This window comes from Helicoverpa zea, chromosome 11 (genome assembly GCF_022581195.2).
Source record: "Helicoverpa zea isolate HzStark_Cry1AcR chromosome 11, ilHelZeax1.1, whole genome shotgun sequence".
Taxonomy (NCBI): domain Eukaryota; kingdom Metazoa; phylum Arthropoda; class Insecta; order Lepidoptera; family Noctuidae; genus Helicoverpa; species Helicoverpa zea.
This window is the reverse complement of record NC_061462.1, coordinates 11916319-11936611: the sequence shown is the minus strand read 5'-3', so window position 1 is coordinate 11936611 and position 20293 is coordinate 11916319. Positions and strand designations below refer to the sequence as shown.

At 36.6% G+C, this 20293-nt stretch overlaps 2 protein-coding genes and 1 non-coding gene across 6 annotated transcripts in view; 2 read left to right on the top strand and 1 right to left on the bottom strand.

Moving 5' to 3' along the window:
• LOC124634362 (cadherin-87A) overlaps positions 1 to 13322 on the top strand; it is a 61926-nt gene extending 48604 nt beyond the window's left edge. For 2 of the 3 annotated variants that reach the window (XM_047169921.1, XM_047169918.1), the window contains 16 exons: positions 280 to 470; positions 943 to 1129; positions 1536 to 1753; positions 2388 to 2585; positions 2974 to 3133; positions 3541 to 3676; positions 4129 to 4319; positions 4716 to 4892; positions 5272 to 5384; positions 5824 to 5987; positions 6955 to 7112; positions 9268 to 9373; positions 9886 to 10075; positions 11197 to 11310; positions 11421 to 11497; positions 11633 to 13322. In XM_047169921.1, coding sequence (XP_047025877.1) covers positions 280 to 470; positions 943 to 1129; positions 1536 to 1753; positions 2388 to 2585; positions 2974 to 3133; positions 3541 to 3676; positions 4129 to 4319; positions 4716 to 4892; positions 5272 to 5384; positions 5824 to 5987; positions 6955 to 7112; positions 9268 to 9373; positions 9886 to 10075; positions 11197 to 11310; positions 11421 to 11495 — 2378 coding nt within the window. In that variant the 3' untranslated portion in view covers positions 11496 to 11497; positions 11633 to 13322. Of the gene's footprint in view, positions 1 to 279; positions 471 to 942; positions 1130 to 1535; positions 1754 to 2387; positions 2586 to 2973; positions 3134 to 3540; positions 3677 to 4128; positions 4320 to 4715; positions 4893 to 5271; positions 5385 to 5823; positions 5988 to 6954; positions 7113 to 9267; positions 9374 to 9885; positions 10076 to 11196; positions 11311 to 11420 lie in introns of all 3 variants that reach the window. The other variant, XM_047169919.1, reaches the window with a different exon arrangement.
• On the top strand, positions 10816 to 10934 carry LOC124634784. Its single transcript, XR_006984919.1, has one exon. It is a non-coding gene; the product is annotated as a 5S ribosomal RNA (ribosomal RNA).
• A 345-nt stretch (positions 13323 to 13667) lies between the features above and the next one.
• On the bottom strand, positions 13668 to 18218 carry LOC124634363. Of its 2 annotated transcripts, XM_047169922.1 has the most exons (6): positions 18005 to 18217; positions 17189 to 17269; positions 15231 to 15428; positions 14742 to 14882; positions 14324 to 14422; positions 13668 to 13866 (listed from the first exon to the last, which is right to left on the bottom strand). In XM_047169922.1, the coding sequence occupies exons 1-6, from the start codon at positions 18062 to 18064 to the stop codon at positions 13669 to 13671; spliced, it is 777 nt and encodes a 258-aa protein (XP_047025878.1). In that variant the 5' UTR covers positions 18065 to 18217; the 3' UTR covers position 13668. The 2 variants fall into 2 exon arrangements, with proteins under 2 accessions (XP_047025878.1, XP_047025879.1); XM_047169923.1 differs by lacking the exon at positions 17189 to 17269 and having other exon boundaries at positions 18005 to 18218.
• Between the last annotated feature and the right edge of the window lie 2075 nt (positions 18219 to 20293).

Sequence of the window (20293 nt, the reverse complement as noted above, 5' to 3'; positions counted from 1 at the left end):
TTAATTACGGACCGAAATTGAATTTTGTGAGAAAAGAGTGAATTCTGTATTCAAACGTATGAGAAACGGCACAACTTAATAACTCAAAATCAATCAAATCAAAATCAAAATTCGTGCAAAATGCAAAACAACGCTTTTCGAACGCCAGAAATATACAATTTTCTAAAAAAAAAAACTTTGTGTCGGTGAACGTTGCTTTTATTCTTTTTTTATGATACTACAAAGACACTCAATAAAACATTTTTTTTTTAATATAATATAATATATAAAATTCTCTAGATGAATTCGGCGAAGTAACCTACAGTCTATCAGGAGATTCCTCCGAGCAGTTTACCATAGACCCTCAAACTGGAGTCATCACGGTAGCTGAAGGTGCCTCACTGGACCGTGAGGTGACAGCAGATATCTGGCTGCGAGCGATCGCCTCTGATAATGCTCCTGCGCATATTAGGAGGAGTACTAGTGTTCCTGTGAGTTGGTGTACTGATTAACAAGCTTTTTGTCCCTTGACCCCTTCAAAATGTTAATGGAAATTATATCAAATCTGTATGCAGGTGTTTAGGAAAAGTAATTCGTATCTTTTGTATGTACTACTATTAGTTATGTACTTCCTATACAAGTATATAAACGTTACATATACAAAGGGGTAGCACATAGAGGCACATAAGGGACACATAGAGATACATAAGTTAGTATACCTGCGTACTTATTTACACCCTTATATACTTACTGATGCAATTTCTTATGTAATTACATAGTAACGTGTATTATGTATGGTACTTCCTTATATACTCCCCCAAATTGAGAATATTTGCCTATGCTTTCTGAACTGGGCATGCATGTAGGTGATTCGTAAGTAATATTACTTCAATACTATTTATTAATTCCTATCCTCCACAATCTGCCACAATAATCAATATCTCATAAATATTCCTTTCTCAGGTCCACATAAAAATCGTCGACATCAACGACCACGCGCCGATCTTCAGCCAGAACGTGTACAAGAGTACGATAGCCGAGAATCTGCAACTGAACCCCCCGGCTGCTATACTGCAGGTCCTGGCTGATGATAAGGATGAGGGGTTGAACGGGAAGATTGCTTATAGGATTGTGGAGCAGAGTGAGCCGGGTAAGTAGTTGGAATGAAGAAGTTCTCATAATTAATTTTTAGCATTCGACTGAAAAGTAGGATTCAATTAAGTTGTTGTTTTCGTTATATGGTATAGTAAAAGTATAGCCCAGTGCTCCTTTTACATGAAGCATATTCCCAGAATTAATTTCGTATTCACTATTGAAGTTGCAGACAAAAATAATTTCAGTAAGTTCCGAATTGACACCTAGTGTTACGTATGAGTTATAATGATTACTGATGTAAAAAATACAGCATACAGTTATATAATTTATTGTTACAAAAAAAAAGAACCCGTTATTATATTAAAATTGGTGCCAATAAATAAATATTTTTTTAAGTGCAATGGTAAAAAACCACTGCACTTAAATAAATATTTATTAAAACTCCTCTCGTCTCTTCCCAGGAGTATTCACAGTAAACCCACAAAGCGGTATCATCTACCCCTCTCAACCCGTTACCGGCAACACGTCGTACCACCTCACCGTGCTGGCGCAGGACGAGGCCGGCGCCGGCCCGCACTCCCACGCCGCCCGGGTCGACATCACCGTGCTCAGCGTCAACCGGCACAGCCCCGTGTTCACGCAGCCGCCGCCGGAGCAGAGGCAGCTGGAGATACCTGAGGTAGGACATACAACACCATATTTTAGCTATCTTTTTTGATTGAGCAGTTCAAGGCTTTAGGGATGAAGGTTCATTCCGCTCGGTCCGCTTATCCAGCGAGGTCCTTCGTGACTCAGCAGTTATTTGTACAGAGGGAGCTAGAGATACCTGAGGTCCTTACCTCATCAATCTACAGTCATCAGTTTCTAGTTGAATTGGTGGGTACGGGAACTTGAGGCTCCGTAATAAAGCGGAGGTTCATTACACTCGGTGCCCTTAACATCGAGGTTCTGCAAGTTCCTTCGTGACCCGACAGCTATACCATGTACATATTTGATAATTTCAGAAATTATATTATATAATTAAATTATTAATTAAATTATTTTTTATTATATCCAGTTTTAAAAGTTTTGACAGCAAATGACATAGGTAATACTCGGTTTGGTCTGCCTTATCTCTTACTCTACATACTTTTGTGTATATTGCGTACACGATTTCCTTCCCAGTTTACATAATAAATGTGTGTGTTATATGGTTTCATGTTAGTCTTTTGACCTCCATAATCAGTTTTTTAAACATTAACAATATCTTTGTGACTCTTCCCTATCAAGGAGAAAATTCTCAGCGCTCTTTAACCTTCCCCATTCCTCCCCAGAATGCGGCCCAATCAGACTACCTAATCACCACAATAAAGGCAGTTGACGAGGACAGCGGTGAAAACGGCCGCGTGTCCTACTTCCTGAAGGTGGATAACCAGAACGTTGGTGAAACACCTGAGTTCAGCCTGGATAAGGATACGGGAGAGCTCAGGACTAAGACCTTCCTGGATAGGGAGCATAAGGCTGAGTATCAGGTATGTTAAAATATGTTTTTGAGTTTTTTATACATATATTGTGTATATTGATGAGCTTTGATGCCTGAATCTGAAATAAATGGATAAATAAAATAATGTTTACCTATAAAGAAAATAAGTAACTTGGAGAGTATGTAAGTAAGCTGTTTGGCAGCACAGTTATTTTTTTTTTTCAATAAAATTATCTACTGCGCTGTGAATCTGGCAACTTTAATCTCGCTATACATCAGTCATAGTTTATATCTTACCACTTCTTTATTTTACGGAATTGAATGAGTGACTGATGTCTTAGAACAAACATGGTTAAACAAGTAGCATAAATAGCCCTTTGACTTCCCCCCGGTCTATTTACATCCCTTTTACCGTTATTCTCATTTCCTATTTCCAGCTGGTAATAGCAGCAGTAGACAACGGCACCCCGGCCAAGTTCGAGAGCCTGCGTCTGCTAACAGTAGTACTGGTGGACGATAACGACAACGCTCCGATGTTCGCGTCACCCCTCCACCAGTTCTCTGTCAACGAGAACCTGGCACCCGGAGTTATTGTGGGTAAGTGTGCATTTAAGAAGGCTTCTTTGGCTGTGGTTTGGTGGTAAAAAAATAATTGCTGTTGTCTGAAGTACATGGTATATGACTTACCTACATGGGTTCATCTCAGGAGTTACTGTTCCGATTTGAAAAATTGTTTCACTCTTTGGAAGCTACATAGGAGTGACATAGGCAAAAAATTTATCCGGGTAAGACTAGTAGTAGTGATCCAGAGTCGCTGGGGAATCGGATAGTATGAAGTTAATTTCTGCTTGAGATACCAAGCACCTTGAACTATAGTATAATAATGTCTATGGCCAGTTTTTATTTATTTTCTCTTAAAAAAGCCCCCTTTTTCATCATAGTTTGGCTGTAATTTATTTACAAAGGTCATTGCTTAAACTAAACTATTCTCATCTCATTCACAGGTACTGTAAAAGCCACGGATAAGGATTCTGGTGAGAACGGCAAGGTGTACTACCACGTGCTAGAGGGCAACCAGGAAGGCGCCTTCACTGTTGACAGGACGCAAGGAACTATTAGAGCTAATATCAGCTTTGATAGGTGAGGAAATAAATCATTTTTTGCGTAAACCTGGTGAATGTTAACTATTTGACAAATCGTTGTCTAGAGTACCAGTATAGTACTAGTACCTACTAATCAAAATTTGCATACTGATTGAGCCGTGAGATATGCTGTTCTTTATGTAACTTAACCAAAACACCTGTAATACCGAGTCTCTGCGAAAAAGGATTCTTATTCTTATAGAGATTTTCATTCTTAAGGCGTCGAAATGTGATTGATAAGGATAACACACTAGTTTCCCCTAAATACATATTTAAGCCGAGGTGACCCAACAATACTAGCTACATAGTTTATCGTCATTTACTTCATGTAAAACAAAGGAAGTCGATATATTTTTGACCTTGTTTCATTTTCTGAAAACACCCCATTGTTTGAAATATTAATCGTCTATCAAAACCTATGTGTAACATTATTAATTCTCAAATTTCCAGAGAAAAGCAATCCGACTATACCCTCACAATATACGCGAGCAACAATCCGATACTAGAGCACGCGGCCGCCATACTGAACTCAGTGGACAACGCGACGGACGGACACGAGCCCAGCGTTACTGTCGTCAGGGTCAAGGTGCTGGACGACAATGATAACGAACCCAAGTTTCAGCATAAGGTTTATTATGCAGGTCAGATTTTACATTTAAGATTAATTCACGTGGTGGCCTAGTGGGAAAAAACCGACTTCTTAAGTATAATTGTGTATAGTACCTACAATCGAGTACCAATGCTTTTCTAAGTTTGTATGTACTTTCTAAGTAGGTATATCTTGGACGCCAGTGACTGTGTTTCGGAGGGCATGTTAAACTGTAGGTCCCGGCTGTCACTTAACATCTTTGGCAGTCGTTACGGGCACGTTCGACAGCAGTCTTACTAAGAAGTATTGAGTTGCCCGGGTACCTGGTTTGAGCAGGTCGGATAGGCAGTCGCTCCTATAAAACACTGGTACTCAGATGACCCCAACATAGTTGGAAAAACATTTTTGATGCGCATTATAACTAATAATAATATTTATATATCTTCAGGAATAAAACACACAGCTCTGGTCAACGAGCCAATAATCTCCGTGATAGCTGAGGACCCGGATCTAGACGAGAACGGTACACTGGTGTACATGGTAGCTGCCTCTAATCTGTACAAGTTTGGTGACTCCCAGTCCAGTGGCAGTGTTGTCCCTTCGCCTTTTAATATCAGTCAGGATGGTAAGTTTGAGAAACTTTCATAAAGCAGCCCGGAGTCTGGAAGTTTTGATTTGAAGATTGATGTATACTTGGATCGGAGAGCACGTTAGTGTCGGACCTGATCTGGATCTCTCACCGGTGGTGTCGGATTGCCGTCCCATTGCGCGCAGAGTGTGAAGGAATAATTACTGCATTTGTGTCTGAACAACTGAACTGACAATCGGACTGAACTTTTATCCTAGTAAATAAGCCAATAGTTAGTCGTGGCTAAGAACTACTCGCACGGTTCAGTTTCAAATCAATGTTTGATCACTTCACACTTCATCCGGTTAGACTGGAAGCAGACCTCATAATAATTGGAAAAGCGTTAGGCAAATGATGATGATAATGTAATCCCCAGGTATCCTGATGACGGCACACTACATGGCGGAGTACAATCAGGATCGGTTCGTGCTCGACATCATCGCGCAAGAAGTGGCGCCGCCGCAGCGACGGGCCACGGCTCAAGTATATGTAAGTATACCACGATAATACTGTAATATTACATGTGTTTTTAATATAATCTTAATCTTAAGTAGTCTGTACTGAGTGGAGGAGATTAAATGGTCGCATATAAAGAGTCAGTTAACAATACAAAGTCAAATCATAGTATCACTGTATAACTCACCGTAAAATAAAAACGTAAATTCATGTGCAAGCCCTTGCCCAATAATAGTTACACAATATTTAGGCAATATACTATGCACATGCACATTTTTTAACAAGATATTATATTTTTAGCAAGTTTATGGAGGATTTTTAAATGTATGTAAATAAAATCTATAACGTTTGTAATAAATATATTTATATTATATTTTTACAAACACTTTTTGGTTTAGTATCAAATAGGAATAGAATCAAATCTTCATGATTTCCTACTAAATACTTTAACATTATAAACTTAAACCCCCAGGTATGGATAATCGACCGTTCCTCGCTCATCCGCATGGTGGTATCCCGCGGCTGCAGCACAGCACTGGGCGGCGTGACGAGGAGACTAGCCTCTGCATCATCAGCACTGCTGGTGCCCGGCAGACGCCTGCCGCTAGTGCAAGCTGACAGGAGATATGACGACTGGTAAGTGGGACCTGATGCTCTTACATCATCATCATTATCACTAGCTTCTGCCAGCGGTTCCTCTCATCCGCATGATGGTATCCCGCGGCTGCAGGACAGCGCTGAGCGGCGTGACGAGGAGACTAGCCTCTGCATCATCAGCACTGGTGGTGCTCGGCAGACGCCTGCCGCTAGTGCAAGCTGACAGGAGATATGATGACTGGTTAGTGGGAACTGATCCTCTTAGTCTGCCTTGTTGGTCTAATGGTCGTAAGCGAGACCGCTGTACACGGTCTCAGGTTCGATACCCGGGTCAGGCCGAAATCGCTATGTAGGTTTTAGAAACTTTCTCAAAACATCCTGGAGTTTAGAATTAGGTGAGTGGTAGTGGAAGGTAGGTGATACACACGAGCATCACGTTGTTATCTGTCGTGTTTGTGATCACTCTTCGGTGTTGTCGGATTACCATCCCATCGGGCCCAAAGAGTTAGTTAGAGAGCCCAAAATATTAGTAAATACACTATAGATATGTCCTGCGCAAATCAATCTTCTTACGGCCAGTTTCTTCATCAAAAGTTAAAGTTAAAGTAATGTCTAAGTAAAAGTAACGGTCAAATACGTTTTTTCAAGGCTAAAGTGACAGCAAAACTAATAGAAAAATTGAATTTGACCGTTACTTTTACTTTAGACATTACTTTGACTTTTACTTTGGCTTTAATTTTTGATGAAGAAACTGGCTGTTAGAGAACAGTAATTGCTGTGGCCGACGCCACAATTGTGAAGGACGCCATTATTAACACGATTTCAAATGCACAAAAATACATTTAAATTAAGATATACTAGGTAAATTTTGCAAAATATGTATTCTTTACAACTTTACTGGGTCAATTCATAAACCTTATTCGTTTCTTTTAAATTCTAGAAGCATGTAGTAACATTTATTTCCTCGCAGAAACTTACTAAAAATAACTTTTAAATTCTATTCCAGGTGTGAGATTCACCTACACGCAGTAGACCCGACCACATACCAAGTGCTACCAGTGGAGAAGGTTCTAGAAACCATAGACTCTAAGTACGATGAACTGAAAGACGTGTACCAGGAGTATGGCGTGGAGACTTTGATAGCTGCCAGTGCTACTTCTAAGGGTGAGCTACAGTTAAGATTTACAATAAATATAAAAAAGTGTCCTAGTAAAACAAAAAAGTATAGTTATTCAGATAATCTATAAGTTATTTTTGCTGTTCAATTTATATGCAAAGAACTTTGAGTTGAAAATTATCAAATAGTAGGTATATTTTCGTAATTATTTAAAGAAAGAAAGAAACATTTATTTAAATAGAACAAAGATACCTCATAGGTATAAAATATGTACAGAGGTAAATACATAGGTAGGTTGCGGATATGTAAAAATATAATAGGTAGGTACATATCTACATAAGTAGGTTACAGGTAAGTAAAAATATTTTTGCTTACTTACATACGCTGTAAGGTCTTTTTTCATATCATTTTTTTTTGCGGTAGTTTTAAACTCAAAATAATATCCAGCACTATCTTGTTTGAAAGTTAAATCACATAATCGATTTCAATTTTCAAAGAACTAAAAAGACAAAAAATAAATAATAGTTTAAAAAAACTAAAAAACACGCTTTTTATAGAAAAACGAACTAAAAAATAGAAAATAAATTTTAACGAATTTAAATTAAGAAAACAGTGTTAAAAATTTCAATGAATGTAAATTAATAATAGTGTGAATACAAAAAAAAAGATTTAAAAAAAAGCGTGGGGTGCATGGTGTCAATAGTTATAAATATTTTATTGACAGATATGAGTACAGTGATTTTCATTTCGATAATATCTTAAAAAGCACCCCACGCTTTTTTTAAATCTTTTTTTTTTGTATTCACACTATTATTAATTTACATTCATTGAAATTTTTAACACTGTTTTCTTAATTTAAATTCGTTAAAATTTATTTTCTATTTTTTAGTTCGTTTTTCTATAAAAAGCGTGTTTTTTAGTTTTTTTAAACTATTATTTATTTTCTACTTTTTAGTTTGTTTTAAAACTATTATTTGTTTTGTAGAATTAAAATTCTCTTTAGTATACAAAAAAATGTCAATATTAGAGAAAACGGCTAAAGATAATGATTGGAAATAAAAATTAACACCGAGTCCTGCCTTATCGACTGCAGAGAAAAATTCTAGAAAATTTTAATTAATTTTCTTACCTTATCGACTATAGATGAAAACTATATAAATTAACAAAAATCATATTTTGCAAATTGAAAAGCCTAGAAGTCGGTGTCTAATGGATGTTACTAAGTTAATTTTGCCACCGACTTCTAGGCCGATGCACCTAAAATTAGTTTTTTTTTTGCTTTTTAGTGTTTTGGGAAGTCGGTTGAATTTTTTTGTAAAAAGGTTATTTATTTAAAGCTTTTCAGTGATACGAATAGTTGTCACTATCCATACAAGTGGGAAGTTCTCATCAATACAAAGAATATAAGTCGTAACGAGGTATTTTACATATTCAGTTGTCGAGTTCCCTCGACTTTCTCTGGTCTCCATCATCAGGACAGCTCCAAACCTTCACTGTTGCATAGGTCTTGTCAATACAAATAATTTAAGTCCAAACACGAGGTAGTTTACATATTCAGTTGTCGAGTTCCCTCGACCCTCTCTGGTCTCCATCATCAGGTCATCTCCAAACCTTCACTGTTGCAAAGGTCTTGTCAATACAAATAATTTAAGCCCAAACACGAGGTAGTTTACATATTCAGTTGTCGAGTTCCCTCGACCCTCTCTGGTCTCCATCATCAGGTCAGCTCCAAATCTTCACAGTTAAATAGTGCTTTTAGGCGTACACCTGAGTGTCAAGTTTTTACCCTATGTATGCCTACAACTTTTGAAGGTTGCCCTCTATTTCTCAGGGTTTCCATCATCAGATCCTGACCTGATGACTATGGGACCAACTGGCAGCTATTCCGAGTCGAACAAAAAAAGAATCGCGTAAATCGGTCTATAAACCTCGGAGTAATCGATGTGTATGTGTAACCTCCTCCTTTTTGGGAAGTCGGTTAAAAATGGAATAATTTTATCAAATTGGTGTATTGTCATCGGTCCTCAATAAATCTACAAAGTTTGAACGAAATCTGGCTGTTTAAAGTGGGTCAAAATCGCGCCCAAAGAAGTCGGTTACAAACATACAAACATACAGGTGAAGCTAATAAAAAGCGTGTAATAAAATAAGATTGTTATACAAAATACAATCTTTTAAAAATCTGTATGTTTTTCGTTCCAGCACCAGACAGTTTCGACCCAGCACTAGCAGCTTTAATAGCTCTGCTGATCGTGCTGTTCACCGGCATCGTCACCTTCATCGTCGTCTGCGCATGTCTTAAACACTGGTAAGTTTACCTTTATCTTCAAACATATTCGTAGACATCGGAAATGTATTATAACTCCTTATTGAAATTGGGCGCAGGTCAACCAACACGCCCAAATTGAAAAAAAAAACTGTAATTTGTTGGCAGCAAAATCACTAGAATTAGCTCTTCTAACTACAAACTCTGACAATACTTTCGACACCTACCATGAACACTTTCATAAGTAACTCTTATATCATACATAATATAGTAATGAAATGATAATAACATAGGTAAGTACATAGATTTAATTTTCTATACATATACAATGTAATAATAATAAGTCAGTACCTATATTAGTCTTCAAGGTATTAGGGCCAATGTAGAAGAAAATACATAAGTATTACACTTGTATCTGTCGATGGGTTGAAATTATCTGTGAAGACTTGTTATTGGCAATTTAAGTATTATAATTTATGTTACCTACTCTAAGAATAAAGAAAATAATAAAGGAATTTCGATTTGATTTAATCAAACCACCTTCCCTTCCCCAGGGTAATCCCCCCTCCCTCACTACAATCCAGCAAGGGCGACAGTTTAGCCCGTCGCCGTATTCTAGAAGAACTGTCTACTACTGAGAACCCTCTGTGGCTGGAGACCAAGCTGAGGCCTTATGAGGAACAGGAACTCACCATGAATGTCTTCGGAGACCAGAATGAACAGCCGCCGGCTGAACCTGCGCCGGTGAGTTTACAATATACAACGTTATTTTTTGTTTGTGCGAAACCTGAATATAGTTTGTTCAGAATCAGTAACTGAATCGATTCCACTAGTTTTTACACCATGTTATATTTTTTCCCAAAATTATCTAAAAAACTTTGAATGTTGGACACCACAAATAGGTATTTATTCTCGCACAACAAGTCACGGCGAGTTCATAGCGGGCGCGAGCGCACAGTGCTATCGCGTTGCGCGGCATGTGTGCGCTTTGTGGTGATTATGTATTTTTACGGACAGTCCCGTAATTTAACATGCTTATAACTTTGTGATTTTTCATGATACGGTGTTGAAATTTCGTACATAGATTCTTTACATAAAAATACTAGATAGGTGTATCAGGTTTCGCATAAACAAAAAATAACGTTGTATAACCTAGCAATTCTTAAATTATAATCTCATGGTCTAAGCTGTAAGAAAGAACTCGTGGCTAACTGCGAATTTCGATTACTGATCCATCCGTTGTTTTTCGTATTATAGATTGGTTTGGACATAAAGTCAAAACTGCCAGGATTGATTGATCATACGGTAAGTAACGGTTGGCGAAGTCGGTCCATGGATGTGTGACTATCTTATTATGACGAGTTATTTCGTATTTCCGTGGGAAACGGCTGTCATTTGAACATCTCTGGCAATTGGTCAGGGTAGTCAGAAGCCAGAAAGTCGTACAAAGGGGTATAGCAATGAATAATTTCAATATAGCATTCGACAACGTCCATACCACGTTGAATACACCGGTTCTCGTCCGATCACCGAAGTTAAGCAACATCGGGCGCGGTCAGTACTTGGATGGGTGACCGCCTGGGAACACCGCGTGACGTTGGCTTTTTGCTTTTTGGAAATTGAAATAGGTTTTTTTTTTTTTTTTTTCACGTTTTTTTATTAAAAAGTAGGAAAAGGCAGACTTATTTTATGTTTCCTTAATCAGGCTTAATTTAAAGTTTATGTATGATTATGAGTGGTTGTGGTATTTAAAAGAAATACCTATTTAGTGCAATGGACTTTTTACAAGAGAGAGAGAGTGAGAGGAACTATAAAAATAATTGCTAAAAATTACAGTTCTAATTAATATAACATTTATTTTGTAGACGGACAATACATATGCGACGATCCAGGGCAGCCGCACGACGGAGCGATTCGGCGACTACGCCACGCTCGGGAACGACTCGCCCACCCCCCTAGAGGCAGCACTAGGCTTCCAGGTATCTAATTAACTATCTTACTTTGTTATTGTGTTACTCTATTTGAGAGAGAATCAGTCTGAAAGAGAGTCAGGAAAACCCGGAAGCTAAATAAAACTTTTTTCTTCCAGGGCAGTACGTTTAAGCCACCATCACCGGATACGCCAGAGCCGCCTCCTAGACCCTCAGGGTTAGGTATTCTTTGATGGTAAGTCTAACACCATCACCAGACTCAGTTTTTCCAACAAACAGGAAGTTTGAGGGTACAATTTTTAGATATTTTTTTATAATTAGGTTTCTTTCCGTATTTAAATTAAAACTAGTTGAATTATGTCTGTTTCAGAAACGTCAATACAAATTGGTGGAAGATTTATAAATATAAAGTTAACTGTAAATATTTAGTAACTAGGTAGTGCATGTTGACAATGTGTTATAAAAATACACGGAAATGCTGTTTTTGTAACTTTCACGAATATTGTAAGTGGCCTCGTTTTTTGACGAATGCTTGCAAACTTAGAAAAGTCAAACACGACTTTGCTGCTTCAAGACATACACTCATTTTTTTTGTGTTTCTGTGCATGATGCAAGCAACCGTCAAATGACGAATGTGTGACGCTTGACGTACGGTTTACGATGACTATAGGAATTTTCCGTCAGTTATACAAAGCTCCATTAAAGTTAAAGCTTCATTAAATCTATTGCTGACACTTTTTATCTTGTTGACAAAGAAAGAGTCAGCAATAGATTAAAAGAAGCTATAACTTAAATGGAGCTTTGTGCAACTGACGGTTTTTCTATTTGTACAAGTGTTACAAAAACAGTATATACCGTAAAACAAAGTAAGACTGTCCGAAAATAACTATTAATATTTTTGTTACCATTTAGAAGAAACTTTATATTATGTGATACATTGACAACGTCCATTTATTTTTAGTGTAGGAACAAATTCTTTATTTTAATACAATTTTTACTTAGATTTGTGATTTAATTTCTCCTGTGATGAAATTATTAATCTAAAGTTTTAAATTATTGATAACTTTTTCTTTTTGGTGTGTATAAACATTATTTTGCATGAAATTGCATTTTTTATTACTTCGACTATGTTTTTAACCGACTTCCCAAAAAAATGAGGAGGTTCTCAGAAATATTTTTTTTAGTATCAGGAAAATTATTTGCCTATCTACTAATTTTGTAATATTTTCATGCTATCAATATGGCCTAAGTATGTTTTTTTTCTATTTCATTTTTATATAAACCAAAAAGAAAAAGCTGCTAAGTAGAGAAAAAGACCATTATTTTTATATTCTTTCTCTATCTCATATAGAATCTTGTCTAGAATCTCATAATATCTTAGCCAATCTTTAGATTTATAACCTAAATTATTTCTATACGTCTTTGATTTTAACTAATGCCATATAAATATATTGTAAATTACAAAATATTGTACAAAATACAATATTGTTTAAGATTTGTTTATTGTAAGGGACCAATTTCAAATTCTGCATTTTGGGGCGCATACATCTGCAGAATTTTATTATATCAAAATGTGTGTGTAACCAAAATCTGTTATGTTGTGTAAATATTCATTATGTAAGTAATATAAGAAAAAAACTTACTTTTAAATATGACTTTCTGCTTTCTACAAACTAAACAATGTATTATAAAATTTTATAATTAATAAAAGCCAATTATGTTGTTATAATGGTACATAAGAATCTAATTTGAAAGTCCATTTCTATTTTTGATACAATTTATGATTTTCCGGAATTTTATTTAAAAAATAGTTCAAGAATGAAAAATAAGGTGCAACACCGCATTTTTATGTAAATATTCTTTATTTTCATAAAGTGGTCAACGTGATAGGGGAATTGATATTTTATGGTACCATCCTTTCCTAAGATATTTGAAATAAATACAAAATAATAAAAGAAATAAATAGTCAATAAGTTAAGTACGTTTTTGTAAATATATATTTTTATACCTTCAAGTATTATTTAACAACGACAAAGCAATAAAGAGATTTTATAGCGAAATTGTTTTTGGTTTTATTTGGTGGAATTGTAAAAAATCCTTACTAATATTGGAAAATAAACGTGAATGTTTATTAAACCGTTTTTTTTAATTTTCTTTTTGGATCCTTATTTCAACGTGGATTTTAACGATAGTTATTGTATATTGAATAGGTAATGCTTCTCCCGATACACATAATTTTTAACTGTCTTGGTCTTTTCCCTAGCTTTTTCCCAACTATGGGGTCGGCTTGCACTCGAACCAGTTGCAGCTGAGAAACAGTGTTTTACATGGAGCGACTGTTCACCTAACCTCCTCGACCCAGTTACCCGGGCAACCAAATAAAAAATAAGTAAAATAAAATATGGTTCACGTGGTAATAGTATAGCATTTATTCAAGGTCTCCATGATGTTTCGGATCCTGTCCAGGTATCGCGACAGGTTCGTCTTCAGGCATTCCTCCAGGTCTATCAGCGAGGAGTTGTAGTACGCGTAGAGGTCGCTAGTGGCGGTCTGTTTCAGTAACATCAGCCTTCGGATCACTTCGTTGTATTTGTCGTTTTGCATCTGAAAGGTGGGTTTAATAAACTAAAGTTTGTAATGCAGAGTGTAGGAATATTTGGAAAAAAAAACATTAAACTAAGTCATCAAATATTCACTTTGAGGAAGGTACTTAAGTTATCGAATATCGAATATCGAATATTCGAATTATATGGTCACGCCTCACGCTTGATTTTTGATTACATGGGTAGAATACTGGATATTAATAATGCAAAGGAATTCGACTTGAGAACATTTTTAGAAAGTCGATTAAATAGTGAATAGGCAAGAGATGAGCAAGCCAAGCCTTTCAGCCGCCGTTAGCAATAACGGTAGATATAGATGCTAAAATGCGAGGATGCGAGTAGCCGAAAATCGATCTCAGTGGCGTGCACTTGGAGAGGCCTATGTCCAGCAGTGGACTGCGATAGGCTGATGATGATGATGATGATAGATGCTAAAATAAATACCAAGTTACACTTACGTATTCAACTAAACACTCTTGCTCTTGTTGCTTTGATGTAGGGTGCTCGTCTCTGCAGAGGTTTACTAAATAGCGGTAACCTTTCCTCCATTTCACTATCTGAAATAAAAAAATATTCTAATTTATCCACGACAGAAGCCGTCAGGCAGGTTTGAAATCCTTAACATTAGGACTTTTTTTTAATGGTAAAACATAAAATTACAACCCCGCTGCCGGTGCAGCGTGATTGAGTGTCAGGCTACCAAGTTAAACTACTAAAACCCATCCCATCATGTTCCTTCTTAAGACCTTTTGGTACCAGAGCCGAGGTAACTCTTTCAATCCCGCAGCACCGGCAGGTCTTACACTAGGACTTGGTAGGTGTCCAAACCTGTAGCTCACTCGATAAGAAGATTATTAAGTATTTATAAATAATTACTTGTTTATCCAACTGCTCAGCAGGTTCTTTGGACTCTTCATCCTTAGAAGTGGCTGCCTTCAAGCACAGGTGTTCACTCTCATAGTACAGGTGTATGGAACGCCTGATCTCCTTTCTATGGACGAAGAGGCACTCTAGCCACTGAAACATGAAGATAAATTAAAAGTCTTCTATCGGTAGTTACTGCCCGTTAATCTAGTGGACGTGGGCGAGACCGCTATGCACTGAGTCGTCGAATCGATTCGGATACTAGATCGGTATGCAAGTTGGTGGTGTTACATGACTGGCCATGGGTTCGCATTAATCACAGTATATTTAAACTGGCACAGTTAACAACACTTATTACCATTTTCGCTCGGAAAAGGTACTTATAGAATAAGCATGCACTTGTTTGGTTTCAAATTCACCCAAATTTAAGACCATATATGGATCAGGCAGTCAGATGCCACACATAAGCGCGTAAGCGACTCTTAAAAAGTTTCTCCTCACCTTAGGATTACCATTGCTCTTCAAGCTATGTTCCTGATGTCTGATCATCTGCATCCTATACCTCATAGTGACATCTAACCGCTTGATCTGGAACTCATCAGCCCAGTTCACCATTTGGTCTCTATCATTCTTCTGAAGTACCCTGGAAGCGTTCACATCTTCCTCGAATTTTTGTATCTGGAGTTGTATGTTGGTACGCTGGAAATGAAGACTGAAATTGAATTCTTAGAACAATATATGTAGTTACCGGCACGGATATTGGGCTCTCGGCGGAAGAGTGGGATCGCTTAGCGCACTGTACACATAAGGCAATAAACCAATAAATCGCTTCTGCGCAGGTGAAGGTCAGGGCTCAATATCCGTGCCGATAACTATAAAACATTATTCTTAAATTAAGAATATCCATAAAATTATTCCGTGCCCTCGCACCATCTTAAACGTTTCTTGTCAAATCAAACGACAATCACATTTAAGTAGCAAAATTAACCTACGCGTTTGGTCTATATACAACGTACCTACCTAATGCCGCAAGGGTACGAACCAGTAGGTACTTATACATAGGTTCTACATACATTACATGCGTACATAGGCTGATAAACACACTACCCTCCTTATGGTGGTGAAATCAGTTAAAAAAGTGTGCGTTCGCGCAACGGAATGTTGTTGAATTTAAATATTTTAGTTATGCAGATAATTAGTGTAAGAAGTCCTATAATTGTGTATGGTAAAAAAAAATTGTGTATGCAGCCATTGTGGAGAAATTCACCAAAAACTGATTCCGCTGGGCGAACGTTGTCCTGGCGGAACTTTTTTTAATCCATAGACTTTAGAAGAAAAGAGATGTGTCCAAAAATTTGTGTGTATTTGTGTATAATTATTTATGTATGAATGAAATCCGTGCATGCATAAACTTCGGAGAAATTCAAGTTTCCGCTACGCGAACGTTTGGTCATTAGCTAGTTTTCATATAAAGCGCTTACATAGAGAGCTGTAGATTTTTAGATACGTTGTTTTGAATTTGTTTATATTTGTTTAAAAAACAGATTTAGAAAAAGTCGCAGGGTTTAAAAGATAAAAATATAAACGTAAAATACACTTATTAGGTCTTAGTTCTTAAAGTATGCAGTTTGGGGTCTAGATTTTGAAGTTTACTCGAACCTTGTAAGTGTCTGCAACATGTTGCCAAGTATCAATGATGTTCCGTTAGTAATTAAAAAGTTATAGGATAATTTACCATGAATAGATCACTGTTTACAAAGCAGTCGAATTTAGAACTGAAAGCAGAGAAATTAGAACGTCATGATATTCGACAGCTTTGTAAACAGTAATCTATTCATGGTAAATAATCCTATAACTTTTTAATTACTAACGGAACATCATTGATACTTGGCAACATGTTGCATACACTTACAAGGTTTGTGTAAACGTGAAAATCTAGACCCCAAACTGCATACTTTAAGAACTAAGACCTAATAAGTGTATTTTACGTTTATATTTTTATCTTTTAAACCCTACGACTTTTTCTAAATCTGTTTTTTAAACAAATATAAACAAATTCAAAACAACGTATCTAAAAATCTACAGCTCTCTATGTAAGCGCTTTATATGAAAACTAGCTAATGACCAAACGTTCGCGTAGCGGAAACTTGAATTTCTCCGAAGTTTATGCATGCACTGATTTCATTCATACATAAATAATTATACACAAATACACACAAATTTTTGGACACATCTTTTTTCTTCTAAAGTCTATGGATTAAAAAAAGTTCCGCCAGGACAACGTTCGCCCAGCGGAATCAGTTTTTGGTGAATTTCTCCACAATGGCTGCATACACAATTTTTTTTTACCATACACAATTATAGAACGTCTTACGCTAATTATCTGCATAGTTAAAATCTTTAAATTCAACAACATTCCGCTGCGCGAACGCACACGTTAAAAAAGGCTAGCAACGTACTTTCGATTCCTCTGGTGTTGTAGGTATCCATGGGCGCCCATATCCACTTGCTATCAGTCGATCTGTGTGCTGGACTGCTGCCTAACACATAAACAAACAATTCAGATCTAAAACTTTTATTGTATTGTAAAGATGCTAGCAGGTCAATCTACCCGAAGCTGCCAAATTTTACCAATAGAACATTAACCTTCGAGTATTGTGATAAGGTTGAAAATCCATTGAAGAAATATGACACACTGTCAGTGTAGTCTGTACTTACTTTAATTCGTAATTTCATAATGGATGCTATTAAGAAAAGCTACTTACTATACTTTCTTCGTTTAGTTGTTTAGGACAAAACAAAAAATCATCTTTAATAAGCTGAAAAGTTCCTTTAGGAGTTCCAAAAAGAAAGGACGATCGATAGTTCAATGAGTAAACAGTAGGTAGGTACTTAGGTACTGTAGCCCGTGGTGCGCTAGGGACCGGGGATCTTCAGGATATACGATAATTAAAACATTAAATAGATCTTTAACTTTGTGTTTATTGACGGACTGGGGGTGAAGTGACATACTTCAGTATAAAAACTTATTCTATTTCAAATCGAATCTATTTATATCATTGTCCGGCCAGGTATTAAATATAATAAATAAAACCTTGCCACCAAAGAGTATCTAAGTACTACACCTCTACAGTACTAACCTACTAGAATATCTCTTTCTGTCCCACATTCACAGCAACTGTCTGATAGGTATCCTATTTAAGTCCAGACACAAACAATAACATAATTTAACTATTCTAATCAATTGTCAACATAATATAAGGAAGTGAACTTACCACACAAGACGCTCCCCAAAGTACAGGCAACAGAAAAACAATTAACTTCAAAACAAACATTTTACAAAAGAAAGTCAGTAGCGCACTCAATGCTCAACTAGTCAGAGTCAGAATTAACAAGCGCTCAACTTTGATGTTTGAGCATCGTTCTAAGACTTAAAACTGTTGTGATCTAGTGGAGAGCATTGCCTTATCTATACAAGATTAAGATGCATCTGAAGTAAAGTTAGCAATGTTTGCAAGTAAATAAATATTACTATCGTAAACTGGAGAATACGCAGTGTCAAGTTGAGAGGTCGTGACATACGCTATAGGTACGTTATATTAACTAGTAATAACATTATATTATGGTGCAAAATAAAGCAAATTTATTTTTCTAAAGTTTTATTTTCAAACTTCAGTGTTAGATCTTTATACATTACATACTGGCACGTAGTTATGCGCCAAATAAGTTTTCCGCTCCGAAGTTGGCCACTTTTCGATAATCAAACCCCTGTAAGTATCTACCTATCTCATGTATGCGCGTAACTTCAAATAAGTTGTTGCCTATATAGTGGAAAAGTTAAAGCGTGGGTTTTCCACTTGGTTTTTCTACTCGCAATTCATTGCGACAAAAGCCTATCGTTTTCACGTGCCAATCTTTGACCTATTTGAACCATTGTTGACAATCTAAGATCCGTTCGGAAAAACCGATCGGAAAATACGCTATAGTGAAAGCACTGTTATTTGACAAGACCTGTGAGATGCAACCAATCGTCAAGCATGACTTACCACGTGAACTAAATGAAGTGTAATTTCGACGGAGTAAGGAAATATAGCGGAGATGCTATATATAAGGCAGGTCACGCACTTTCTTGTAGGTCAAGCAACGGTGATCTGTTACTAGATCTAACGAGACGCTCGAGTTCCTTCTCAAATCAAAAACCTTCTGGTCAAAGGTTGGTCTTGATTGATTGGTGATTTTATTTAGAAAGTATTAAGTGAGTTCTATAGAAGACGTGTAAGGGTGGAGCTAGTAACTTCCCCTTCCCCCCCCCCCCTCCCAAACACTCGTATTTTGGCGCGCTACTTTCTGAAGAAATTTTGCATTATGACATCTCCGCTAGTGATTTTGTTCTCCATGATAATTTCCAATACGTAGATCATTTTACTGGTTGACTGTACATTATCATGATATGATAACCTGAGGTTATCGCTGACAGATTGAATTAATATTATGCGCCTGCGTTTGCAGTGCGCAATGTGGGCAGGACAAGGTCGAATGCAATCATTATAGTCAATTGATTGGGTATCGATTCTCTTCCTCAAATCGAAACAAATATTACTTGTTAGCACAATACGGGTATTAATAGGTTTGCGGTTTTTATTTTATGTAACAATTTGGTAATCCTTAAAACTTTCGACCTTTCGAGAGGTATCGGGTTAACCAGGTAAGTGAGTTGAGAAGGCCAGATAGGTCCCTCCATTTAAAATGCCATAGATGAAGCGCAGGGCCCGAACCTATTTAAAATCTATGTAAAAGACTGCTACTCAGCTGCATCTAGTAGCAGCCTACCCTAATATACAGGTCGGTAGTTGGGAAAAGGCTAGGCAGAATAAACCAAACAATGTTAAAATATTTATTTATTACAAAAATAGATTGTCAAATACATTTTTTTATACAATAATAACATTAACAACAAATAGAATTAGATTACAATTTATTTATTAAACACAACGATTGTACTTTTTTACGTATTTAAACAATATTTTCAAATATCTGCCTTTTGGGTTTGTAGGTAGGTACGGAAAAACTTTTTTAATGAAAACATTTGTGTAATGTCGGTAAATATAAGTTAAAGGATATCCTTATACCGGATAAGTTAAACTAAATAAATCAAACTCAAAAGACAGACAAAGAACATTTTAAATGAATCAGTTTCACAAACTTCTGGCTCTGAATATCTAGTAGTTAGATACCTGACAAATTATTCATACGGTGAGAAGCTAATTTAACTATTACGATAAGCGAACCATTTTCATTTGTCAAATCACCGATTTGATCACACGAGATATCGTCATAGTTGAATGGTGCAGCTGGGTCTTAGACAATACGCATGGAACTATCTTTCTGATAACTCAGTCAGTAGTTATAGACCCAATGCCCAACCAACTAGCTAAAATAGGAAGTTTGACAAACATTTAGGGCGGTCCATCCTCGCTTAAAAAGCTTTTTAAAAATATTTCTGAAGTTGGACTCACCGTTAATCATTTAAAGAAACGTCTACTAATTAAAGACAGAAGGTTGCG

Excerpts from the sequence above, each read along its gene's own strand:
- LOC124634363 (XM_047169922.1), bottom strand. The coding sequence starts at position 18,064 with ATGTTTGTTTTGAAGTTAATTGTTTTTCTGTTGCCTGTACTTTGGGGA. Across the intron at positions 14,883-15,230 it reads AGAGCAATGGTAATCCTAAG|TGGCTAGAGTGCCTCTTCGT; the intron begins GTGAGGAGAAAC and ends TTCATGTTTCAG. Across the intron at positions 14,423-14,741 it reads CTGAGCAGTTGGATAAACAA|ATAGTGAAATGGAGGAAAGG; the intron begins GTAATTATTTAT and ends TTTTTATTTCAG.